This window comes from Haliaeetus albicilla, chromosome 12, assembly GCF_947461875.1.
Source record: "Haliaeetus albicilla chromosome 12, bHalAlb1.1, whole genome shotgun sequence".
NCBI classification, from domain to species: domain Eukaryota; kingdom Metazoa; phylum Chordata; class Aves; order Accipitriformes; family Accipitridae; genus Haliaeetus; species Haliaeetus albicilla.
In genome coordinates this window covers 35,091,431-35,117,712 of record NC_091494.1, presented here as the reverse complement: position 1 = coordinate 35,117,712, position 26,282 = coordinate 35,091,431, and the positions used below count along the sequence as shown (strand labels likewise).

At 52.3% G+C, this 26,282-nt stretch overlaps 1 protein-coding gene across 1 annotated transcript; it reads right to left on the bottom strand.

The window, feature by feature from the left end:
* Window positions 1–990: 990 nt before the first annotated feature.
* Window positions 991–26,058, bottom strand: EVPL (envoplakin). The gene is made up of 22 exons (XM_009928366.2): window positions 25,693–26,058; window positions 19,361–19,460; window positions 18,695–18,849; window positions 17,938–18,061; window positions 17,158–17,283; window positions 16,804–16,842; window positions 15,889–16,050; window positions 15,168–15,275; window positions 14,816–14,911; window positions 14,217–14,342; window positions 13,168–13,314; window positions 12,868–13,022; window positions 11,238–11,335; window positions 10,209–10,390; window positions 9,261–9,439; window positions 8,680–8,818; window positions 7,932–8,125; window positions 7,239–7,389; window positions 6,562–6,645; window positions 6,366–6,476; window positions 5,652–5,744; window positions 991–4,813 (listed from the first exon to the last, which is right to left on the bottom strand). Exons 1-22 carry the CDS (start codon window positions 25,764–25,766, stop codon window positions 1,364–1,366), a joined length of 6,093 nt encoding a protein of 2,030 aa, XP_009926668.1. The 5' UTR covers window positions 25,767–26,058; the 3' UTR covers window positions 991–1,363.
* Window positions 26,059–26,282: the final 224 nt, after the last annotated feature.

Genomic DNA, 26,282 nt, shown 5'->3' with positions numbered 1-26,282 from the left:
CCAGACTTCAAATCCAAGCTAGGTTATATGAAAATAGAGGCTACGCTGCTGCTCTGATGGGGGAAGGAGGGGGAGAAAACTTCTACCCTGATGGATTATTTTGGGTGTGTTGGAGTTCCCAAACAGCATCAGCTAAAAGAGCCCTCGGCAGAGGGGGAAAGAGCAGCTCATGTCAATAGAAAGTAATTTTTCTCACCCCACAAAGCCAAGGGATGCTCCACAGTGGGGTAGATACTAGGGAAGAACACTTGGGAGACTTACTCATTTCAGCAAGGGCTGAGCAGTGGAAGTTACATAGAGGAGTGAAAACTCACCTAAAGAAATAGCAAGTGCAGATTTTCCAGTACTGCTGGGTGGATCCTGCAGCCAAGGCCAAGGGCTGTAGAAAGCAGTCTCACGTCACCATTGACTGCAAGCATCATTAGTCTGCTACTGAAGGTCATCCCTTCCCTTGCAACACATCCGCCTCTGTACAGGTACAGGACAAGCCCCCAAGATCATCTACTTCAACAGGGCTTAGTTTTGGTTGGGGCTTGGCTTCCTCTGCCAGCAGCTCAGTGAAGTGACCCAAGTTACTGTGCAGCCAACACCATTACTGGTCTGCAGCCAGAGAGACACCAGGGACAGGCAGCTGCAGGGGGCAGGGGGGCTGCTCCACTTGGTAGCTGCCTGCACTTAGACTGGATCAAACGTAACACGGAGCTGCACCCTTTGGCAACCAAGTCCCTCTTTCAGAGATGTCCAAATGACCAGGGAGCAAAGTCCCCTTGGTTTTCAGTTTTAAAGACAAACACAACAAAAACCTTTAAAAAGATGGACTCACATGCAGAAAGAAATGTAGGGGGTTCAGTGCTGTGAGATCAGGGGGAGCAAGAGTCTGCAAACCCTTTGTAGATTGGGCTGCAGGGCATAGGACTGCATGAGGGGAGGACTAGCCATGCCTTCAGCCACTTCACAGCCTCAGCCTGTAGAGACAACACAGCCACAGAGTCGCACTTTTTATGTTTATTGCATGCAGAAGAATGACCCAACTGAAAAACACTCTGTCTCTCCCCCCCTTTCTGGGCATAACCACATCTAACCTACTGCCAGTGGAATTCTTGCAATCGACCCCCCTTTGCTGTCACAGCAGCACCCGGGGGACCACAGGGACCCCTGTGTGTCAGGCCCTTATATGCTCACGATCACACTTTCTTCCTCGCACAGCCAAGCTGCATTGGGAAGCAAATAGCTAAGATAGAAGAGTATGCAGCCCTAAATGCTAGATGCTCCATTCCTGTGATCGCTGCTGCCTCCGTGGGGAGAAGTGTTTTGAAGGGATGAACTCCTGAAGGAACCAGATCCAGTACATGCCTGAATCCATTCAATGCCTGAACCGTGAGAGCTTGGGGGAACGGCTCGCCTGGTGGTACCGCTGATACCCCTCCGATGCGGCTGGGAGCAGCAGGAGGCTGCCCAGCGAATCCTTCTGGCAGAGGGCCATGGCCTCCTTGTAATTTATCTTCTCTTTAGTGATAGGGTCAATGAGATCTTTCTCATAGTTGGACTCATCCTGGAGCCTATTGGCCAGGTCGCCTGTTATCATCCCTGTCTGGGCAGCTTCCAGCACGGGGATGCGACCAGTTTTCTTAGGATCGATGAGCCCTCCAGTTAGATGCTGGACCTCCAGGTAGGGGAAAGCACTGTCCTTGGTCATCCATCCCTTCTGAACTGCTTCCCCCACAGACAGCCTACGCTTGGTCACCGGGTCCTCAATCCCTGTGAAAGCTTTCTGGGCATTGAGCAGTCTCTGCATGTAGGTCCTGTCAATCAGCCCCCTCTCGATCGCCTTATGGACTGAGAACCGGTCCCGAGAAATTAGGTCTATGATGCCTCCTGTGGCAGCCTGGGCTTCCAAGAGCTTCTGAGCCGTCATGGGATCAAGCAGCTTCTTTGCAACAGCAGTCTTGATGTTGTACTTGGTGTCAGTGGTGGTGTCATACACCCCGGCAATGGGGGATGTGTCATCACAGAAGCCCTTCTGCGAGGCTGGGGGGAAGAAGCTTTGGGTTTGGGGGGTGGTGGGTGATGAGAGTGGGGATTTGGAGATGATGGAGCCAATAGAGAGGGATGGGGGAGGCTTGGTTTCCCCAGCCACCAGCAAGGCAAATTCAGAGATGGGAATCTTGCCATCCCGGTACAGCTGGTATTCTTCCTTTGTGATCCTCCTCAGCCTTAGCGCATCATCGATGGAGTACTGCTTCCCACTTTTCTTGTCAAGGAGAACTGAGACTTCCCCGTTTGGGCCCAGGGTGGTGACTTCCTCCCAGTCACACTCCAGCTCTTGCAGCTGGATGTACTGGCCTCTGTCTATGATACCTCTCTTATAGGCCTCGTAAGGGGACATATCCTTCCCTGTCTCAGGGTCTAAGATAGAGATCTTGGTGGAAAGGTTTGTCTCTCTCATCTGGGTCTCATGATTGATTTCTTCCCGGTTGACCCTTGACTGGAGATCTCGAATGAACCTCTCTTTGTTGTAGATCTGGTCCTTCTCCCTAAGGATGTCTGCCTCCAGCAGGGAAAACTCATGTTCCAGCTGCTTCTTCTTCTGCCTGTCATTCTCAGTCCGTTGGTTGAGCAGTTTGGACTCCTCCCGAAGGAAGAGGACTTTCTGCTGCTTCTGCCTCTCCAGGTCCCGCAGTTCACTCTCCAAGTTGGCTCTCTCCTGGATGGCCAGGTTCCTGGCTTTCTGCAGCTCTGTCTCTTCACGAGCCCATGTCCTCTTCATGCCTTCAGCTCTCTCAATCTTATCCCTGAGCCGCCGTACCTCCTCTTCTGCCTTTTGCTTGGCTCCTCTCTCCCTGTTCAGCAGCTCCCAGATGCGTGCACGTTCACTCTCCAGCGCTCTGTCCTTTTCCACTCGAATCACCTCCTTGTAGATGGTCTTCTCCTGGGATTTTGTTTTCTGCAGAACATCAACTTGCATCTGCAGGTTCTTGCATTCTCTCTGCAAGTTCAGCACCTCCATCTTCTCACGGTCCAGCTCCAAGCGCAGGTTGCTGGCAGACTGTTCGAGGACTGGATCCTTCTCCAACTTGACCACTTCTTCCATAATGATCTTTTCTTGCACAGGGGCTGGGCTCTCCTCCAGCTCCTTTATTCTCAATGTAATTTGTCTCATCTCCTTCTCCAGAGCAAGTCTCTTACTTCGATCCTCCTGAAAGTTGAGCAACTTCTCTTGCTCTTCCACCAACGCACGAACCTGCTGCACGTCACGTTCCAGACGACGCCTGTTGCTCACCTCTTCGTCCAGACTCCGGCTCAGCCTGTTGTGCTCATCTCGGAGCTTTGGATCTTTTTGAGTCAGTATCACCTCTTGAACAACTACCTTTTCCTCTGGCTTTCGCCTCTCCAGTAGCATGTATTTATTCTGCAAGTCATAGATTGCGTCCTCTGCAGCTCTCCTCTTTTGAGACATATTGCGCACCTCTTGACGGAGACGGTCAGCTTCTTTTTCCAGGAGTGGATCATTCTCATATCGGATGACTTCCTTGTTGACCAGCTTGGTTTCCACCTTGGATCTCTCCCTCTTCCATTCATCCCTTTCACCCTGCAGCCTAATGAGCAGCTCTTGGGTCCTGCCGTTAGTGTTCACTAGTTCATTGAGCTGTTGTTTCAGCCTGTCAATTTCTCTAAGAATCTCTGGACTCTTCTCATGTTTCACCACCTCCTCTATAACTTCTTTAAGCTCCACCACTGGTTTCTGTGACCGGAGGACATTGAGCTCTGCTAAGGCCTCTTCCACTTCACTGTCAATCTTTGTCCTTTTCAGAGTAACTTCCTGCAGCTCCCTTTTCAGGTGTGCAATTTGTCTCTCCGTTTCAGGATCCACCAAGAAAATCTCATTGACCCTCTCTTTAACCTCTACCCTTGGTTTTTGCTTCTCTGCAATACTGTACTGGCTCTGCAGCTCTCCCAGCTCACCTGTAAGCATCAAGTTTTTGCTCCTCTCTTCCTCAATCAGAGTTTTAAGCTTGGAAGACTCTCGCAATAACTCTGGGTCCTGCTCTACCTGCTTCACCTCCTTAACAATAATTTTGGGTTCTGCTGTTTCAATTAGTCTTTCCACCTCCTCAATCTTGTTCTTCACTTTCACTATCGCTTCTTCTGCAGACTTCCTCTTGAAGGATTCCTCATCGATTTGTAGCTGTAGGGTCCTAACAGACTTCACCATTTCTGGGTTTTTCTCCAGTTTGATCAGCTCCTTCACCACCACTTTCTCTCGGATATTGGGCTGCTTTCGCTCCAGCATGTGCAGCTCTCTCTTATGCTGCTCAAGTTCAGAAGCAGCAGCCAAGCTTTCCTCCTGGAGACGGTTGATCTCCTGACGAAGACTGGCTGCTTGGCTATCCAGGCTTGGATCTTTCTCAATTTTTGTGATCTCTTTGGTAAGGAGCTGGGCAGGTATGACCTTTTTCTCACTCTCCATCTGGGCAAGCTTCCGGCTCATCACTTCAATGTCTTCTTGGAGGCTCTGCCTCTTTTTGCCTTCCTCTTCAATCTGCTGTGCCATCTTAGACAGGTTGCTCTCCATCTGTGGGTCTCTGTAATATTCTATCACCTCCTTTTCTTCCACTCTTTCAATGGGCTTCTGAGTTTTCAACATTAGCAGCTTGTTTCTGTGTTCTTCCAGGTCCTCTTCAATCTTGGCCACTTTCCTCCTTTCCTCCTCCAGCTGCGATTTCAGCCCCTCAGATTCCCTGCTTGTTTTGGCTTTGTTTTCAGATTGCTGCGTTTGCTCATGTACAGCTTCAACATCTTCATGCACTTCCTTCTGCAAGGGAAAAACAAAAAAAGAAATTAAAAAAAAAAAAAGGCAGCAAAACAAAGTTACTCTTTGAATCTGTTGCAGAGGTCTTTTCCATAACAAGGCATGGTAGGAGACAGAACTGGTACAGAATCCTCAAGGAGCCTCCAAATAAGGCTGTTCGTAAATGGCAAATGAGGACATATTCCCACCATCTCAAGCAACTGACTTGGTGTGTCTTCCGCTTGTCATGGAGGTGCTGCAGCAGCCCACAAAGGTGCTTGGTGCTGCCTTGTTGAATCTGCAGCTGAAGGAGGGTAACATGGCCAGTCCCCACTGTGCAGCTGGTTCACATCACAGAGTGCCCCAGTTTAATCTCTCGTCCTTCCTGACCACACTGACAAGTCACGCAGACCAGAGACCTTTCCTACAGATGAATCAAGCCCTAGAAAGGCATAGAAGTCCTATTGCTTTGAAGTGTTGCAAGACAGTTGAGCACCAAATTCCAGCCACATCCATGGACAAATCTGAAATTCTCAGTCTGTGAACGTTGATTAGATATAGCTGAGAACAGGACTTAAGAGTCCTAATCTTTTTTCCTAGCATAAACTACAGCTTCAGTAAAGCATTGAGGGCCCAGAGAGGTGATGAAAGTCACAACCTAAGATCAGTGTCAGTGAAACTGTGGTTACTCGTGGTCTTTTCTCACAGGAGTTTCCATTCCTGTCCTTCCTCACACCTGGATGTGGAGATCTGGGGAGCGGTGGGGGATCCCAGGCTGAGCAGATTGCTGACAGCTTTGGAAAGATCATTTCAACCCCCAGTCTAGAGTACCCCAATCTTGCCATGACCTGTTAGCTGGTACCTTCTCAACAATCTTCTTTGCAAACTCCAGCCGGCTCAGCTGCTGCTTATTTTCTGCTGCCAGCTCCATGTAGAGCTTGGTTACATCATTTTCCTGAAAAAGAAGCAGCGGTGAAAGCCTTGTCCCCCTCACCTTGGCACAGGTCTGTTGGATGGCATGCTCTCCCACCCTTCCTTTCACCTGGATGCACTTGGTGTACTGCACTATTCCAGGGATTAGTGTCTTCACATCTGACTTTCTAGAAACACAGAGAGTCTAAGGACTCATGTAGGAGATCCTGTCCCCTTTATCTGAATGCCTGTTAGATACCTGCTAGCCTACTCAGGGTCCAGACTTTCAAATTCACTTTGGGCCATACATGGATGTTGGCAAATAGCCCAAGGTGATACAGGAGAACTGAGGTGTAACTGGGAAGAGCACACAGGAGCTCTGGCTCAGTCTCGTCCCCACACACCTACCCTGTAGGCTTTATCTGCATACACAATATGGCAAGGAGGCATCATCAGCAATCTCAACCAAAGGTACCAGACACACCCCTAATTCTGGATCTCACATGCTGGCCCCATAGACAAAGAGATCCCTGATGACATTTGTCCTTGGGTTTAGGACCATGATCAACTGTAGCTGTAAGAGTGGATTAAGGCCTTGCAGAGGACATGGGGCTTGGGTAAGGAGCTAGACAATGGTTTCCATGCCTTCATCTTAACATTTTACCTGGGCCTGGATGCTTTCTTGTAGGGGGGTCACACGCAGCCTCTTTGCAGCAAAGTCAGTCAGGGTAGGGTCCAGAGAAGAGCTGTATTTGCCTGCTTGGAGTTCATAGTCCTGTTCAGAGCAGAAACAGAAGAATCAGTTGGGATCTCTTGAGTGAGATGCTAAGGGAGTGCTACATGGGAAAACCCAGCCATACATTGAGCGTGGACTGCACGTTCCGGGATAGTCTGACCACTGCGTTCTTCTCAGGCTCCTTGCTTTCAATCTCCTCCACCAGCCTCTGCAGGAGACACATGACGTTAAGAACAGGTTGAAATGCAGCAACCCAGTAATACTCTTGCAGCCAAGAGCAGTAGCTCAGCCTAGTACTGGAGGGAATGGTGCAAACAGGAAGAAGTTTAGGAAAAGTCTCCAGGGCTTTAGAGGATCTCAGCAGCACTCTCACTTGCCTAGGAGCTGCCACACTGATTTATCATGTATGAGGTAAATACCAGCCCACACAGAGACCTCCACATCTCATCAATTGAGCTAGTCAGCTTAGGATCTGCTCAAGGAGAGAAAGTTGCAGGACCCAGATGCAACATCTCAGCCCAAGGTGCAATCTTTCAGGATCTAGATGTGTCCTTTTCATGGAGAGGATATCAGCCTGGGGGTGACTAGCACAGATGAGGACACCAGCACTGTAGATGAATGCAGTGGGGCAAGATACATCATCTGTGGGCTGCAATCCATTGTCTCCTTGTTCTAGTTCATTCACTGTGACAGGTGGAGCACACAACTAGGAACTGGTAAACAGTATGCAAAATAGTACCAACAAGTACAGTCCCCCATCCCTGTAAGGTTACAGGTTATAGCACTTGTCCTGGAACACACCTTCTGTGCCTGCAGCTTGTAATTGATCTGGCTTGGCCCATCAGTGGTCTTCACTTGGTGCTTGGGTACGTTGTTCATCCAGAACATCAGGTTCTCATTGGAGTTTTGGAACTGCTGGTAGGTGAGACTGATATTTCTGAGGGTCTTCTCTCTGCACAGCACAAAGGTGAACAGGAACATTAAGGGGAAGGGCAAAGATTCATGTGCAAGTTCCTAAAAAGACACTATGGTGAGAATGTCACTGCAACAAACACCATGATAACAAAAACAAGGGCGTGACAACTGATCCCTGAGTGGGGAGCACAATTCTGTGCTCATCAGGTTTGCTACTGCAGCATGAACACAGCTTGGGAGATGAGAGAAGGAAAAAGGCAGGCAACCAGCAGCAATGCCTGTGAGAAGTGTTAAGCACCAGAGTCTCTCTGGGTAGGGTCAATGGGTCAGGCAGAGGCCAGCATTCAGCTACTTAAGACTGCCTTCTCACAGCTATCTGGAAGCTCAAAGCCTGTGCTGCGCAGTGGAAGGTGGCAACTACACAGCAGGACAGACCTGGTCCCCAGTATTACAGCAGTGTGGTCAGGATCAGGGTCCTGCAGTGAAGAACATACTCTTGGGACTCTGACAGACGCTGGTCCGTGCTAGCTAAGAGAAAGCTATGACTACAGGAGTGGAGAAGGCACCACAGCTCCTCACCGCTGATCCAGCTGGTCCGCAACGGCATGATAGCGATCATTGAGGAGCTGCACCTCCCGCTTCTGCCGGGGCAGGTCAGGGCAGTACTCCTGGAAGTTGTTCTGCACAGCACTGCAGCTGTGCTCAGCATCCTTGAGCCCCCGGTTCAGCTTCAGCACACAGTCCTCTTGGGCCACCAGGTCCCGCTTCATCTTCTGCAAGGGAAAAAAAGACACCTCCAGGTCTGTACCAGTCAACGAATCAACCAGAAATACCCTCCTTAACCATGCAGTACTTGGGGGCTAGTCAGGTTCTCCAAGACAGACACGCAACGTGGAAGAGAGAGAACAGTGAGACTTAGTAAAGAAAGTGGGTTGAATGGTGCATGGAGCAGAAAGGAGAAGTTTTGGGGAAGGCAAAAAAGGGTCAGCGTGAGTCAAGGGTGAGAGCTAATGATGGGGCAGGGAGATTGGCAGCAAGAAAGAGCAGGGATGGGTGTGTGGCAGAGCAACAGAGTTTAGAACAGATGCTAAGAGGTTCATCGTATATTTTAGGGACCCCAAAGGTACCCTGGGAGGGACAGAGCTTTTTGCTAGCTAGTCAGTGCAGGTCAGCCTGCAACACTAACGTAAAGCCTTCAAAGAACAAGTCTTTAGAAAGGCTTAATCGCTGGTGCCTTGGAGTGCTCAAGTAAGCAAAGTCCAGCTCTCCCCACCATTGCTACCCGAGAGATCTCCCTTCCCTAGCAAAGAGCCTGATGTTCTCCTACCTGCAGATCATTGGCCCGATTCTGCAGGGCATTGGGGGATGCAGGAATGATGCTATCCTGAGCCAGCTTGGCCTCAAACGTGCTGATGATCTTGTCTGCGTTCTCAATCTGAGTCTCCAGGTTCAGGGCAGCCTTAGCCCTTGGGAAGGGAAAAATGGCAGGATGAGGTTAGCTACAGAAGACCCCATTTTTCTCCTTTTCTCTCTGATTTTGCATGTTTAAACTCATTTAACATCAGAGCTTCTGCAGCATGTCAGAGAACAAGCAATATGCACTCACAACCCTGTCATGCTGCCCAGAAGTTAGATATATTGCTTTTCACCACACACAGCGGAGCTGGAACACATATCCGTTGTGGTGGACTTTCCACAGTGTGGGGATCTGACCACAGATTCCATACGGGAACTCCTTCAGAGGTGCCTTTGATGATGGATGGGAGGTTTCCAGCCTGCACTGGGCTGGATGGACCTCAACCAATGCCCATACAGACTAAAAGCATTTTCTCTCATGATTCTGTGTTGGCACCTCTGTGCAAGGACTTCCTCCCCTCATCCCCATCAGGCCTTGCCATCATCACTCACTTCTCATTGTACAGGCTGGAAAGCATATTGACATCACTGTATTTGCTCCTGAGGGCATTCAACGTGACAGGGAGCTGGGAAGCCGAGGTGCTGGTGGGTTTCTTGGAAAGGTAGGTCTCACACTCCTTCTGCAAGGCATCCTTGGCTGCCCCCAGGTTCTCAAGTTTCTTTGTTGTTTCCTGGCACAGCAGACGGGAGCAGAGTCACCCAACACAGTCATAACAGTGTTGTTGCAAAAAGTTGTCTCCCTCAGGGGTGGATTTTGCTGTGGGGCTAAGGGTGCGGTAGCCCTCTCATAAGGTGTTGGCCCTTGGGGCACAGCCCCATCCAGACTGTGGCTGTCTGGCAATGGCAGGGTGTGGGAAAGAGACCCAAACAAAGGTGGAAGAAGCCTATCTGCCTGAGCCCCTCCTTCTGCCAGGGCTGGATAAATACCCACAGATGAAGATATAACAAGCTGAATTACTACAGACCCAGACTTTATCCCAGAGGAAAGGAAGGGGGCTCCAGGGCACTGCCTCTTTTCCTGTCCCCTTCACATCTACCAGTCTGTACTCCTCATCAGGTGAGCCAAAGCTGGTCATTGGATTAATTCCCTCTATCCTGTTGTCTTTTATGCTACAGACTTGAGAGTGAAGGGTGACAGCATCCTTATGACAAGGTTGAGGACTCCCCAAGACGGGCACCTGGTCCACAGCTCTGAAATGAACGGACCATCTTGCTGCAGACCTGAGCCAAGGGAAGAGCCTGCATTTCTCTAGGGTTTGGCTTAATCTGTCCCATTTCAAGGGCTCAGGCTAGCCTGAAACCCTTGCAACTGCACCACAGGTTTCTCCTTCGAAGTACCAGCTGTCATCTCCTGTGTAATTCCTATGTCAGTTCTGTTTTGGGCCAAGGACACAATGCTACCAAACTCACCCACTCCAACCCGCCCGCAGCAGCACCCACCTGCTGGTGTTTGATCCTCCTGGCAAGGTCATCCGTGGGGTCACTGTAGTGCACTGGAGATCTCACTCGGTTCAAGATCTCTTTCTCTACCTGAACCAGGTCCTTGCCAATGTGATCCAGGCTACTGAGAAGCTGATCAGCTTGGGGATCATCCTGGACTACAGGGGAGCTCCTGGACAAAGCTGCAGTGAGACACAGCTTAGGTTAAGCCCCATTTCTCAAATGCCGTCCCAGTCTTGGTGCACAGCCCTTTCCCCGAGCTCTCCCATATGTGGTCCCTACAGCTCCAACTCGCTCTCATGACAGCCCTGCGACAAAGCTCTGCCCTTTGTGTTTTGCAGCTCTGAAGCATGCAGGCTTCTTCTGAGCATGGGGTTTTGATGCAACCATTAACAAGTCAGTTAACATTTCTAATCTGCAGAGCATCATGCACATGTGTGTGCCTATCCATGGCAAAGGCTTAGGAAAACGGTTTTAGCTTTGCCCCAGCCAGCCAGAGCTCAGGTCCAAAGGAAAGACAGAGACAGACACATGCTGTCATGTAGACACATCCCTGCTCTGCTTTGCCGAGAGCTTTTGAACTGCCGCTGTGGGAGTAACACAGCTAGCCAGGGGTCGGGATTTAGCCATGGCTGCCTGCTTATTCCACAGCCCCCAGCTAGGGAAGAGAACTGCAAGGGACCCAGATCACAAAGAAGGTTTAATTAAGGCTTCTGGATAGGCACATCCCCCTGCAACCCTAAATACCCTGCAACTGTTCATGGAGCTGGAGGTCAATCTCAGAGGTTTAAGAAGGGCAATGGAGATTATAACTGAATTGCCCGAGATCACACGGTGAGTCCTTGGCAGCACTAGGTCAGGTTATCCCACTGGCTGCTCTTTTCCAGAGAGCAGAAGGCATCCTCACGCTGACCCGCAGGTACCTCTGCTTGCCAGAGTGGGTGCTCTGCTTCCAGCCACATCTGGGAGCTCTGCAAGGGAGGTGCATGGGCTTGCTCTGGAGAGGGCTTGACTAACCAGCTGACGTACCCTGTTGGCTGGGTGGAACCTGCTCCTTCTGGCTTCGTCTCAGGGTGCTCTGAACTGCCGCTCGCTTCTGCTTCACCGTGTTCAGTTCCCCTTCCAGCCTGTGAGCAGAGAGGAGCATCATCAGCCAGCGGGATGGGAAACTGCTGCACTGAGCAAGTCATGACACAGCCCAGCCTCGGAGCAGCTTCGTGCCTCTGCTGGGGAGGGTGTTCCCAAAGGCAGGGGAAGGCTGGGAGCCTGCAGCCTGTTGTAACTCAGAGATGTCCCTTAGGAAAGGGGACAGCAGCAAAAGCAGCTAGTTGATTTGAGCAGCTGATTTCTCCCAATGGAGCCAGTGTTTCCAACTCTCAGCAGAAGCTATTAAAGCTGGAAATTTATTTCATGTCACTTGCAGAGCTTTGCAGCTTCGCAGGAAGCAAGTACAAGTAGCTGCTTCTGTGGCTGCTGCACTAGAAATGCCAAGTCTCGTTTGTAAGGATGGTTCCCTTCTAACAAAACTAGAGCTAGGATCAGCAGGAGCTGGAAGGACCAAGAAAATCTCCAGGTGAGAGAAGACTGATGGAACCAGGAAGAGGGGCCTTTGAAGGACCAGGCTAGTTCACATCCCTGCTATGGCTGCTCCAACTAAACACCGTGCTCTAAAACCAGCAAGTTCCAGCTTGCTGGCTGTTGTCAGACGAGGGCTGTCCCTGTGTGGGACCAGGACATACCTCCACGCAGAGGGACTGAATGGTGGAACAGGCTGGGAAATAAAACAAAGACAAATATTTCGCGTGTAGGAAGGAAAGCAAACACCAGGAAATGAAACAAGCTGTCAGATGTGGCCTGAAAAGGGCAAGAGTTTTCCGGGCAACACCTGCAGAGATGTTATCCAGGAGGATGTTGCAAACTTTTGCTTTTCTGTTTTAAAACACACATGAAACCCATAAATCCAGAGGATTCAGTAGTCTGGGACATGTGAGGAGGGGTATGCACTCAGGAAGAGCAGCACAATGAAGTAATCACACCTGTGTGACTGGAGACCCAAGCTCCCATCACAACAGGCATGCCCAAGTAACTCTGAATCTGGGTTGTGGGCCTTTCCACAGCACTTGAGCAGCACCTATTTATCCAAGCACTCAGGGACATGATTAAAAAGGTAATGCTGAAGCTCCCTGCACCACAACCCCATCCTGTGGGAACCACAGAAGCTGAATGAACAAGCAACCAGGCAGTAGACTACACTGTGGTTCAAGAAACATTTCTCAGTCTCCAGCTGGGGCTCGCTGAGAAGAGATGCCACAGATAACTCTGTCCTGTTTGGCAAGTCCCAAGCTCCAGGCTGATTCTGCAATGAATTTAGTCAAACCTATGCGAGTCACATGTTTGGGTGAAGAAATCAAGCCTGACTGCCAGAAAACTCTTTGACAGCAAGGTCCATGCAGCATGCAGAGCTGTCGAGGAATGGCAGAAACCTAGACGAGATACTTGGGTGCAGAGAACAATCCCTCTCCAGGAGGGATTTTGTGCTAGACAGTCAAGAGGTCTGTTCCCAGCTGCTATTTCTCTGCAGTTGAGGCAGTCAGGCTGGCTATGACCTAAGAGCAGGTCTGAACATCTCTCTGGGTCAGGGTCTCCCCTGCAGACTCACCTATTGACCTTGTCTATAGACTCAGGGTCTGGTGGAGGGATGGAGAAGCAAGCAGAAGGTGCCTCCTGGACCACACCAGTGCTGCTCTGCACCACCCACATCTCCGGGTTGCTGTTGTCCTTCAGAGTGTACTTGTCACCTCTGGTCAGCTGCACCTGGGACAAAGACACAAAACCCAGTGAAAGGCTTGGCTTCCCATCACTAGGTCAGTTCTGCCCATCATGGAGCCAAGATCTAGAACAACCAAATAAGAATCCAGTTGCCTGCCTCTTCTGAGGGTACTGTTAGTCAAGCCCTCACCTCCCCAGCATCCCAGTCACAGAGGGTCTCCAAGGTAAGGGTCTGAGAGGGACACATCCTGCGCAGTTTCAGTGGGCTGATCTCTTTGCTCCTTCTCTTCAGGTCAGTGATGCTCTTCTCTGCCTGCTTCACCACCTTCTCTTCATTCTAGACAAAACAGGGAAGACAAGTGGTTGTGACCAGGCTTGGATGAGAAGGAAGGGGAGAGTCACACTACAGTAGGTATGCTGGGGCCAGTTGTCCATCCTTGTGTGGCCACTGCTGGGGTGGAGTCAGGAGTTTCGCCATTCTTGACCCTTCCATGTCCCTTCCTCCCCTTTTCATTATCAATGCTCTCCTTGGTTTCCCTCGCTCACAGCAGATCTGCCCTTGAAGGCACAGCCCGAGTTAACCTTAGGTGATCCCACACTGTCATATTAAATCTCCTGGAGAAGTTTTTCTTCTCAGAAATGGAACAGAGACCTGCCAAGAGGTGGCTGCATTCCAGTGTCAGAAGGTGCCAAGATCCCAGCACCTCTTGGGGGCAAAATGTGTTGCATGCATGGGAAGATACCGTGTTGAACGTGTCCCCTCCCTCTCTCCCAGGCAAACGTTCCTTTCCTATCTGCATCTCACCCCTGAGGTCAGATTTCTTTATTCCCTCCCTTGCCTTTGGCTCATGAGAGCGCTGAGGAGATGGGAGGACCTTTCTCCACTGCCCTGATGCCAGCAGCTCACACTCTCTGTGGGCCCTCTAATCCAAGTGTCTCAAGTTTAGGACAACGCGCAGCTCCTCCCTGTGATTCTCTACTCTGATGGTGACCTGGGGCCTGGCTGTGTGTCACTGATGGAGATAAATGTCTTCCCAGGGGTCAGTGCCCCACAGCAGCAGTGTCCACAGCACAGTATTGCCATGGGCTTCCCCCTCCCTAGCACAGAGCTGGGATGAGCTGTCCGGGTAGGATTATCTACCCACCTCTTCCCCTTCCCCACTGTTATTTACTGGGGAGGTTGTAACATTTGGTCTGCCCCTTAGGTCTGGCTAGTGCCACCATCCCTGAAGACCTCACCTCCAGCTGAAGCAGCAGATCTGACACCACCCCAGGGCTGTCTTTGTTGAACTTGCTGTATTTGGTGTCCAGGTCAGAGTTCATCTCCTTGAGAGAGCGGCTCACAGCCTCAGCATCATCCTGGAACTGGAGGGGTGGGTAGGAAAACAGTCACAGAGATGGGAGGATATTACTATCTCCAAGTCCAGTGGGGTCTCTCAGTTCCCAGTGTCTCTCCCACACCCTATTTGGGGCTCACAAGGCCCTACAGACCACCCTCAGAGTGCATCCTTGGACAAGGACCCTCCATCACCTGAGCCACAGGCAAATAATCCCAATCAACAGACAACTCCCAAGTGATGACAGCGAACAAATCCTCCCCTACCCCTCTTCTCCAAGCCAGCACACTAACGCAACAGGGCTGATGAGACAAGCTGGGAGCCAGTCCTTCACTGTAGCACTAAAGGACTGTGTTTTGAGGGGTGTTTCCCCAAAATACCCTGACTAGGTGCAAGCAAAGGATCTCCCATCCTCATCCTTTTGCTGTCTCTCTTCCCAGATTGCCCACTCAGGCCTGACCCTGCAGCCCTATGACCCATGCTCTCCTCATTACTTTTTACCTTCTTATAGCTCTCCACGCTTTTCAGTTGACTCTCCTGGCAAATACAGAGATTCAGAAAATTCTGCCACTCGTTCTTCAAGGCTTCCTGGTGAGCCTGTGGTGGGACAAAGCACAACTCAGTGGGCTCCAGCTAGTCCTACCTCCTCCACCACTGGTCTCCTTTCTCCAGAAGTCCCAGAGATCAGACTAAGAGTAAAGACTGCTGTTGAGCAGAGAAAAAGCTATGCCCAGGCATTGCCAGATGCTGAGCCTGAGCAAGGACACTGCTCGACAAGGACCTGGCTCATACAGTGCAGCCACCATTTCTCAAGGGGTCTCAGCTCCAGTGGAGGAGACCCCCCTTTCCCTACCTGGATAGGCTTGACAGCTGGGTGCTTTAGCTCAATCATCCTATCCCCATCATCCTGAAGATGGTTCACAAACTCTTCCTGGCTGAGCAGTTCATTGGACTTGAAATCCTGAAGGGGAAGAGAAACTTCATGGACGTGGGAGCATGCAGGGAGCAGAGAGTGGTCTCCTGGGGCACCAAACCCCATGTAGCAGAGAAAAGGCTCCCAAAGCACAGACATCCTTGTTTGTTTGTTTGTTTTTAAAAAGAGAAGGGGCTAGGCAAAGCTAAAACAAATTAGACACGCTTGGGCCTCAGAAAGCATCAGGGCATTCATTCAAAGAGCATTTTCCTAAGCAATTATCCCTCTCTTTCCTGGTCCCAGCATATAGCAGTCACTGGGTGTTGTACTTTGGATGTTGAGGCTGACATGACGCTGAGCCTTCCCCTCCCCTCTGACCATGGACATCTCATCAACAGCTCTCTGATGTATGATCCCATGTGCCAGCTCAGGGGACAGGAGGGGACACACAGAGTGGCTCATCCTTAACTCCAGCATGCACCCAGAGCGTCTCTTCTGCCTCTGTTTCTGTGCCCAGCACTATAAGGCTGCCCTGGGAAAGCACCAGGCTCAGGGCTGGTGGTCGATGTCTAGGAGGCTGTGATCCACTCTGGAAATCTCGCACATTGGGCTTGGCCAGCCTGTGAGAGCCAGGACATGCTACCATCCCCCAAGAGCTCACCTCGTACTCCCGACGCACGCTCTGGACGTCCATCATTTGGTCACTCCAGTCCTGCTTCAGGATCCTGGTCTGCTGGTCCGTCAGGTAGCCCAGCTCCTTGGTGCAGCCCTGGAGATGGTTGTACAGGCTGCCCAGGCTCTGCCCTCGCCAGACGGAGGCTTTCTGCCCATGCACACAGGAGAGAAACAGTGTTGGTGCTCAGGCTGAGGATCCCCTTTCCCGTCCTCCTCCTCCTCCCCAGGACCCCACTCGCATTGCACATCCACCAGGAGATTCCCAGAGACCTTGGTGAGACATCTGCCGCCCGCTTGCTCTTATCTGATGGGGCTGCCGTTCCCTTTCCCTCCTTCACAGACAGGATATGTTTGTCTAACCAGAATCTCGGGTGTGGGCTGGTGCCTCAGGCAGTCTGAGAGCTGTCCCAGCTCTGCTATATTTCTCACAAATGCCATTCTTCAGCATTAACTTTTACGGGCCCAGCTGGCTAAACCCAGGACCTTCCTGGCCACCTCCTTTGCTCCTGCTGCTCATTTCCTCTCTGGAGCCCTTGTTAGGGAGCAGTGCAAGCCTCAACATTTGCAATCCTGATTTGGAACAGCGTGTGGGCTGGGACAGGGATTCCTGCTGCCGCATCTGTAAGCCCATGCTCACAGACACACAGGCAACTCCAGATCAACAATCCATGAAGAGGAGAGACACAGATCTCACCCGCAGCATTGCCCTGAGGGCAGTGAGCATGGTCTCAATTTACACCCATTCCAAGGTGGGGAGGAAATGAGGAAAGATGAGGGACATGACTTCACTGTGCAAGACCAAAGGCAGCTCCTGCCCTGAGCTGGCCATTCCCTGTCCATCAGGGATGGTGTTACTCTGCTGTATGACCCCATCTGTCCAGAAAACCACCAAGAAGCTTACCAGCAAGTCCTTGTACTGGCTTTTTAAGTCTGCCACATCCTGGGTTACAACACAGCCAAGACCAAGGGAAAAAAACCAAAAAAACAAACAGAAAAAATCCGTTACCAAAACATGTGGTAGATGCTGATGAGCTGATTTAAGGAAAGTGGCTTTAGAAACCATTCAGGAACCACCTCTGTGGCCCTTGCATGGCTTGATCTGTCCAAGCTCATGTCTCCCCACGTCCTCTGCAGAACAAGGGTGGAAATTCACCATGCAGAGAAACAGATGGGACATGCAGCCAGACAGCGAGCAGAGCCCGCAGGATCCTGAATGAAGCCGACAGGAGCAAGCAGGGGATGGAGGGTGCCTTACCCCAGAGCGGAGGTTCTTGATCTGGAGGCCATAAGCTTCAATCTCCTTCTGGAAGATGTTGTGCTCAGCTATTTGCTTTTCCAGCTCTGACATGCCGGGGCCGTACTGTCCTGCATTGACTTGTTTCTATGCAAAAGGAGTTAGGCAGAGACTAAAGCAAAAGACTTTATTTCAGGGAGAAACCCCAGTTGTACTGTCAGGGTATGAAAAGATCTGAGATCTGATGCCAGTCCAGGAAGAAAGGAAGGTATCTTGCTGTTTACTGTGAGTGCTGTTGGTTGCCATTCCCCCAGCCATACACAGGGGCCAAGATAACCAGGCCATAAAACCCTGGTGTACCAACCTAAGCTGAATCAGCCACCCTTCCTATGGTGATATGCAGTGGATGGACACAGTTACCATCTAACTTCCAAGGGAATCCAAGTTGACTCCAAACTGGGCACTGCACATACCCAAGACCTTGCAGCGTGAAACCCTAGGATGTAAGGTTGTAAAGTCCTTGAAGACATCACCTTCTCCATCTTCTCATCCCACAGCAGGGCATCTCTACCTAATCCCCCTCCAATAGCTCTTAATCTGAAGGGGTCAATCAAGAGGGTCCTCCAGAGGATTTTAAGAGGCGAGAGGAGAGTCCTCTTCCTACTCAGAGTTACTTCCACCACCCCCAATGTCCCTGCATGATGCTGAGCACACGATGGCTGGCAGAGACCTACGGGCAACAGCGGACATTATCTGCCCTTCTAGGTGTTGGGAGATACATCTAAAACCAGCTGCTGTTACCATCTTTTGGTCCAGGATCCTGGCCCAGTCTACCCTGGGCCCCACATCAGGGATGTTGAGTTGTTCGTAGAGGGCTCGGTACTCTGCACACAGCTGCGTCATGCGGTCATGGAGCTGCTGGATGCTGCCAAGGAGAAAAGGCATATGTGTCTGTGTCATTTTGGAGGGGGGAGAACCAAAGTGAGGTTTGTGAAGCCTAGATTTCACTCTAAGACCCAGGCTACTTTGTTGTCCCTTTGTGACACTGGCCTCCTTCAGCAGTGGAGGCACTTGTCCTGGTGCTCTCCATCTCCAGGCATGTCTCAGGAACTACAACCCAGGAGAAAGCTGCAAGGAGAACAGGATTGTCCCTTCCCAGCTAGGAAACAACTATTCCCTCCCAATTTCCACACAGAAGGGCTGGAGAGCAAAGGGGAGCAAAGCACCAGAGGCCAAATGAAGTAGTTCTCCCATTCAAACACCCAACTCCGCTTGCCTGAATGAAAGGCATTCTTTTTAGGAAAGGCAGAGGAAAAGGGGATTTGCCCTGGGAGTGGGGCCACATTTTAGCTCTACATTTTTACAAGAACTCCCAAATAAGACTGGGTGATCACTCTGGCAGCAACCCTACACACCACTATCTTTACAATATATTGGCAGAAGCCCTGAAAGTGTGAAACTCTACCTCTCATGGCAACAACTGGAGCTCCGTCTAGATCTTAGGGGGGTTGCCAATTGCTTGGTGCCCCCACCACACTAGTCCTCCCACTATACTTACTCTTTCTCTATCTCAGTAGCCTGAGGGTGTTTCAGCTTCTTGGCACGGTCCACGTCCAGAAAGAGGTCCTTCAGCAGAGTCTCCGCTTCCTTCAGATTCCTGGCATTCTCTGGCTGGAACTCAAAAGCCTTGTTCTTCTGGTGATTGCTGGCATCCTGGAGACAAGGGAAGACAGAGAAAAAAAGCCTGGTTGGACCACACAGACCTCACAACATTCTCCTTAGCCACCTCAGACGGCCTGGATGCTTAACACACTGATGACAGAGGAACCCTGGTGCAAGGGTACAGCTAGGGACCGTATGCCCCACCAAGCTGCCTGCTCCAGCATCTCTCCCACCCAGGGGACCAGTGTGGGTCAGGCTGGCTGCCTGCCTCTGGGATTGCTGGGAGGCACAGGACTATGCTGCTGCAGGTGAGACAGCCTTGGCTGTGGGAAGCATGAGGCACTGAGCAGAAAGCATGGAGGCTGGAATTTGGGAGGCCCTGGTATGCAGCCCCAGGGGCTGGGAGTCTCTGTGGGGTGCTCTGTTCCTCCCCAGCCTTGAGTCAGCTCCCAAACCTGCACCAGCAAGCTGATGCAGAGAGCAGACACCTGACCTGTTATCCTAGACACTGCATTTCTAGGCAAAGCCTTTCACCTTCCCACCACCCTCTGCCACAATTCACCTGCTTGAGTCTGGACTGTGTCTCCAGGATGTCCTTCTCAACCTGGTCAGCATTCATCTGCATGCGCGAGATGAGCACAGCCAGCTCATTTGTTGAGGACCTGAGAGAGGGAACAGCAAAGCAGATTGGGTGGGTGAAGGCAATTCTCACACTCTTCATCACTGCCCAGGACCTGACACAGGTGTGGTTCTTCAGGCCATTCCCCCTTGTCCTCCTGGTCTCCAAAGAAAGAGTCTAAGCTGTGGCCAAGGGCACAGATGCACACAAGCGGTCAATGCCTGGCTGTTGCTTTCTGCCAAGTGAAGGTAAGAGGTGATGTGTTCAGGGAGAGTGGGAGGTGACTTTTTGCACACCATGCAGCTCATCTGAGCAACTCCTTGCCGCAGGACACTGCAGATGCTCAGAAGTTCACGTGGATTCAAAAAGCATTGGAGGAACCAAAAAAAAAAAAAAAAGAAAGAAAAAAAATTCGCTCTAGGGCTCCCAAATGCACCGAAACCACATCTGGTTTGGGAAGACCCAAAGCCACAGACAGTTGGAGGCCAGGATAACATCCTGCAGAAGCAGCACAACATGCTTGCCCTGTTTGGAGGCACTTCCCTGGGTGTCTGCCCTTGGCTGCTGATAGAGGTGGGCGAGACGGCTTTTCACCTGACCCAGAACTGCCATCCTGTGGTCTTGTTTCATGCAAAGTTCTCTGCAGTTCAGCCCACTGAGATACTGGAGGGCCCAGTGCCACCCCAGGACTGGGCTGCAGTGGACAAGGACTTGCTACGTGGACTACAAGCCCCTCTGGGCACTGTGTAGGCTGTTGCAGTCATGCTACTTTCAGGGCTTGGGGACAAATTTCCCAAGGCCATAGCACAACTACCAGTCCTCCTCACCCCAGTGAAGATTCACTGAAGGTCCCCATCAGACCATTCGCTATTGTGTCTCACCTCGGTGCCATCACACAGCTGATGGATACCATCACAGCCCTTATTCCAACACTGCTACTGTGAATGAGTGCCAAGAGCCCTGCCGAAACAGCTGGATCCAGAGCCTGCAGCAAGGCATGGGATGGTTCCCAAACCTCCCTGCAGACAAGGAAGCATAAGCCTTGGTGCTACCTTTGTCCCCGTGTCCTGTTGTATCTAACAGCATCTGCCCTTGAGGACAGTGCCGGCCCTACCCTCCAGGCAGGGAGAGTGCAGCGCTGCCAGAATGTGGGCAAGCAGAGGCGGGAGGGTGTGGACCGATAGTATCATCCAGGGACTCGAGCCCTTGGACGGCTGCTGACGGGACAAAGTTCAGCAGAGGCTCAGCTTGGCTGTGTGCCGACTCTGGGGTCTGAGACCAGAAGGAAAGAGTTTGAGCAGTGACAATGGGACATTGCACTGGGGTCAGTGGAAGGGGGGGACACTTCTTCAGGGCTGGTTGGTACCTCTTTGGTGGAGAAGAAGGTAGGAAAAAGGTGATGTCCTGCAGCAGAGCCACCCACATCTGCTCTCCAGCCATGTGGTTTCCTTCCTAGCCCCTGACTACAGCAAAGTACAGGGGGAAGTGGTTCCCTTAATGGCTCTGTCAGTGCTCCAGCTCCTCATCGTGGCTCCAGCTATTCCACAGTTCATACCAAAGGCTAGAGCAGATGCTGGGATGTTCATTTATTACAGCCCCAAGTGACTGTAAAGTGCCAGTGAGTGTTATGGTCACCCCAAGCCAAGCACTCAGATGCCACAGACAGAGCTTGTGTTTCAAGTCAGCTCAGTCCACACTGACTGCAGCAGAGCCCATGTAACTCTGAAGAAGGCGCAGCCCTGGCGCTCCTGCTCACAGCATCCTCCAGTCCCCTTTCTCTGACTCCTCCCTTGGTTTTGATTTCCCAAGAGGGTGGTGTGGGCCTGCGACATAGAACCTCTCAGCTCCCTCGGGGGCTTTGGGTTGGCAGCATCTCCTGGCCATGCCTCAGCTTCCCTGCCTGCAAAATGCATGCCAGCAAAGTAAACGGGGGACTGCTGTGCTCTGGCAGTGCCCTCTTCTACAAGGTCTAGTTCCAGGGATTATGGAGCCAAAGACCCCAAGCAGGGCATTCCCCATCATCATCAAAGCATCACTGCCTGCTACAACCTGTCTTTTATATCCTGCTAAACACCCCTCCTACCCCATCTGTGCCCCATGGATGCCTTCCCTGGGGTAAGCCGCAGTCCTCAGGCAGATGAACAGTGGCCCCAAGACCCAGCACAACGGGGTGGACGGCAGCAGCGCAGAGTCAGGACTTGGTCCCCGTGAGCCTGAGTGTGCACAGCAGGCTGGAAGCTCTAGGAGGTCCCCCCTTCCCAGGAGGTTACACAATCTCCAACTCATCCCCCGACACGCCTGGAATGAGGTGGTGTCCCATGAGCAAATACTTGAGCACCACCCAGATTTCCTGCCCGGGCTCTCTGCGTAGGGAGGAGAGAGTGAGTCACGGGCTGGCCGCCATCCCAGGGGATGGACGCCTCTCCCCATGTGCTGGGGGGAGTCCGTCCACCCCGAAAGGTCTGGCTGAATTCAGTTCCTGCCCGGGAAGAGCGTGAATGGGGTGTCCAGTTTGAGCCCCGTTGTGATGTGACTGGAGATACCTTTGTGCCACTCCAAGAGGGGAGAAGTGAGGATGTCCAATAAAAACCTGCTTATTTCTGGTGGCACCCCCTTCATGGCTGAAGGAAACATGGGGACACCCCATGTCTTGGTTCACAAGGCTGGACACACAAATCAGCTTTGTTTAGGTCAAGCCAAAACAAAACTATGGACCGAAGAGACCTCAGCAACCTCCTGGTCACAGGGACTCAGCCTTGCCCATCCCCACGCTGCATGACCTTTGCACTGCACCGAGCACCTGAGGTTAGAAACAAGGATGCTGTTGCAAACAACCTGATCTTCAGGGAAGAACTCATGCCTCCTGGAAAACATCGTCTCTGGAGCAAGGGGGGTCTCCCCTGTGTGTCCTGGAGTGGAGAGCCAGGAGGTCTCCATGCCAGCCAAGGGAGGAAGCCTGGCAGAGCAGGAGACTGAGACCTTGTAGCCAGCAGCCACGCTGGAAGTGGCTCTCCAGCCCTGCAAGCAGCTGGACCACTTCAGAGTCCGCAAAGGAGTAGTCTGGATGTTTGACGAGCACTGAAGCCAGGTAGGGGATATCCTGGCAGGAGAGGGGTGTCTACAGGGACCAGAGTAAGGCCTGATACACAAGCAGAGAAGCCATCTGTCCTCAGCTGAGCCTTCCACCCTCAGTCAAGGTGGGACCGATGCTGAGGAACTCACTTGGTCCATGCACGTTTAGAGAAGTGCCCAAACCACCACAGACCCTCCCATCCCAACCACGGACAGTGCCGAGAGGAGCACGAGCTTCTCCCGTCAATGCCAACAGCCATCCACACAGCCTGCAGTGACATGGATGCATCACGGTCCTCCCTCAGGGCTGTCCCTCCTGCCCCTGGGCAGAAGCCCTCACTCAACAAGAGCTGACCACAGCGGGGCCCCACGTTTCAGGGTGAACGTGCTGACGCTTGGGCTGCAGAGAGACAGCCTGGCATCGGGTGGGATACGAGGAGCCACGAGCTTGCCTGCGCTCACACTGGGCATCCCTCAGCCTCCCGGGGCTCGGGTCCGATTCTGCACACAGTGGGTGCATACAGCTGCAGCCCCGGGCTGGCCAAGACGGCTGAGGGCAAGGCTCGGCAGAGCTCCTCCTGCTCAAGAGCCAGGGCAGGTCTCCTCCCTGGGCTATCTCATGCCTAGCAGAGACAGAGCACTATTATTATCATCATTATTAATTGGTTCATTTCTCATACCACTTTCTGCCTCCTAGACAGTCCAACTGCATGCAAGGGACAGTGTCTCTTAGCAGGAGCAGGACTGTCCCCTGCTCCCGGTCACTCCTGGCAGAGCACTTTTGGGCAGGACCACAGCACCCACCCATTTCAGTCCCTGGCCCCCTCTGTCCCTTCCTTCCAGGGGACTTTGCTTTATGGCCACAAGGCAGACCCCAAAGCCGGGTCTGTTCTCCCCGACACGTGGAAGACCTCGAACGCTCTGATCTGCCAGCCCAAGCTGCTCACAGCAGACCACCAACAACCCCCTGCCAGTGCTGGGTTAGTCCCCTGAGCCCATGCCTGTCCCCCCAGGGCCACGCTGCTCTAGACTGATCGGGGAGAAGCAGGAGGAGGCAGTGGCAGAAGCAGCAATCCCAGGAGGCGATTAAACCAGGAGATGATTTGCCATCCACCTCCAAAACCACCCACAGCCTTTGTCAAGATCACACCCAGGCAGCCTGTCCAGCCAGATCTGATTCAATTCCACCTTCTCATGAGTTTTCCCTTCCAGCCCCACAATGTGCCTCCTCCTAGAGCAGGGCACAGCGAGGATGCTCCTCAGGGACAAACCTGCGCTTGCTACTGCCTCCCTGGGATGCACCCACCACGCAGACACAGCAAAGGGCCCTGAGAGCTGGGATGCTCAACACTATGGTCCCAAGGACCAAGGTGACACACCTCTCTAGGGGTCTGTGCCAGCAGTGGTACCCGCTAGTTGTGAACACCCAGAGGCAGGGAACCTCAACTGCTGCGAGGTTCTGGCCTTAGGGCCACCAACAGCAGCTATGGGCAACCAACATTTTCTCGGGGCCATCTGCAGAGCGTGTGCTGATGGCTGCTCCTGCAACAACTCATTCACCTTCATTTTCTCAGCTAATATGGGTGCTGACCAAGCCCCAGGCCATGGCTGAACAAATTAGCCTTTGTCTGATGGTTGGTGCCTCCTAAAACAAGCACAACTAGCTCAGTAACTGCCACACTTCTGGCTTCAGCCTCCATCCTGCACAGGGAAGCGGTGTGAGGTCTCGCCAGGATGCAACTCCAGTTATCCCGAGAGGCTTACGCTGGGGGAGAACCTAGCCCAGACCCTCCTGCAGTGCTGCAGCGAGCTGTCCCAGGAAGCCTCATGAGAAATCCCCAGCCCAGGTTTGGAAGCTGAAGAGGTGGATGGATTGCATTAGCAAGACTAAAAAACAGAGGCTGACACAGCTCCAGGGGGTTCTGGGGAAGTGTCTCACTGCAGTCAGGTCCCGACAAAGACTTGGTGTTCAGAGAGCCCCCAAACCTGTCCTTGAGATGAGTTTGTGAGTGCTCAGCTCCACTGAGGCAGAAGCTCCCTATGGGAGGGGGCCAGCTCCCCACATCCACACGGGGAAGCCACGGCCTTTGTGGGGGCCACCTTCTTGCCAGGTCCCACTGCCCTGCCCAGCAGCACTGGGCCATCACCCTCCACAGTGGCTGTTTGCTAACGTTGGGTTTGGCCCCCATAAATGACGCAGCGCAGTGCCAGCACCGTGTTGCGTCCACCCAGGCGTCTGTACACACACCATCCCAGGCTGCTGGTGGTGGTGGTCCCAAAAGATGGGGCCAGCACTCCTTTCTCCCTGCAGGTCATCTCCTCCTTAGAACAAACCCCTCTGCAATTTCCTCAGCCTCTAACCCTGGCTGGGGATAGGGATTCCCACAGAATCAGTCCTCTAACACTATGAAGTGCAAAGTTGCTGAGGGAGGTGGAAAATAACCCTGAGTTAGCAACTGCAGCTGAAGGGAGGGATGAGTGCTCTCTCTGCTGGAGCACCCCCTCCCAGAGGACACCCTGGCTCCTAGGGAAGCATCCTGGTCCCATCACACATCTTGCTCCCCAGAGCTTAGGGAGTCTCTTCAGAGGGGACATGGCTGTCAGATCCTTTTGGAGCTGCCTCAGACAGGCCTGAAAGAGGCAACCTCAGCTCTTCGACCTGCAGAGACCCAGCCTGTCACCAGGATGGATTAGAGCAGTTACCAGCAAACCCACTCCTCCCCCATCTTAACCACCTGAGCAGCACCAAACTGAGCATCCTCCTCCAGGGATCCCAGGTCCCAGGGCACCATCACACCAACTTCACACAACCAGCGAGTCCTGGGATCTCAAATCCAGGCTGGTATCTGCTTCACCATCAAGCAGGTCTTGCTCCACCCAAGCAAAGAGGGTGCGTTTATTCTCCCTACTCCTACGTGCCCAAAAGGGGCTTTGCACCTCCCCGCTCAATTAACACAGCTCTGAGCACTTCAGGCACCGCACATCCCAAAGGCTGCACAGATACTTCTGGGTTGGAGCACAAAGCCCAGGACAACAGCTAGGGCAGCACATCTTGGCATCAGCTCCCAGCAAACCTCAACTTTCTGGCTGCTCCACAAAGAGGGATAGTTTTTAGGGTGGCTTAGGAGACATTGAGTACTCTTCCCTTATCTTCCCCCAGGGTCCACAGGACAGCATAGAGAGAGGAGAGGAGTTGCACTTACTTGCTAGGCTTGACAGGGGAACCTCTGTTGGGGGAACTTCTGCTCGGGGAGCCTTTGCCCACCCCCTTGAACATGTTGGCGAGATCCTAGCTGGTCTCCCGGAGTCTGCAAAGTCGTCGTGGGTGCTGGCTCTCTGCTCTGGTCTGTTGGGATGGAATGACAAGACTCAGCGAGGGAAGGTTGGCGGCACGCTAAAGAGCAGTTTCTGGGAGGCTCCTCCCCAAATGCAGGTGAGCAGCAGCAGAGATGGAGGCACATATGAAAAAATGACTTGAAAAACCAGTTTGGGGTGGAAAGAGCAGAGCCCCAGAGGGAGAACGGGAGACCTCGCCCTGGCTTGGAGAGTGTTTTGGCACACACAGCCACAACTGTGCAGCAGTTTCCCAACGGAGTGGCAGAGAGCATAGCCTTTGCAGGGAGGAAAAGTCTGCAAACGCGACTTCGAGGGAGTACACTGCGACTACTGAAACACACTTTGAAGCATCTTCTTGCATTAGCTGTTTAAAATGCTAGAGAATTAGCAGAAGCCCTACAGCCCCAAGAGTTTTCCAAGGCAGCAGCAGCAGTTTGGGAACCACCAATTCCCAGAA

Coding starts and splice junctions, on each gene's coding strand:
- EVPL (XM_009928366.2), bottom strand. CDS start 25,766: ATGTTCAAGGGGGTGGGCAAAGGCTCCCCGAGCAGAAGTTCCCCCAAC. Junction 14,912..15,167: donor CAGCTGTCAAGCCTATCCAG/GTAGGGAAAGGG, acceptor GTCCCACCACAG/GCTCACCAGGAAGCCTTGAA. Junction 9,440..10,208: donor GGAGGATCAAACACCAGCAG/GTGGGTGCTGCT, acceptor CTGCTGTGCCAG/GAAACAACAAAGAAACTTGA.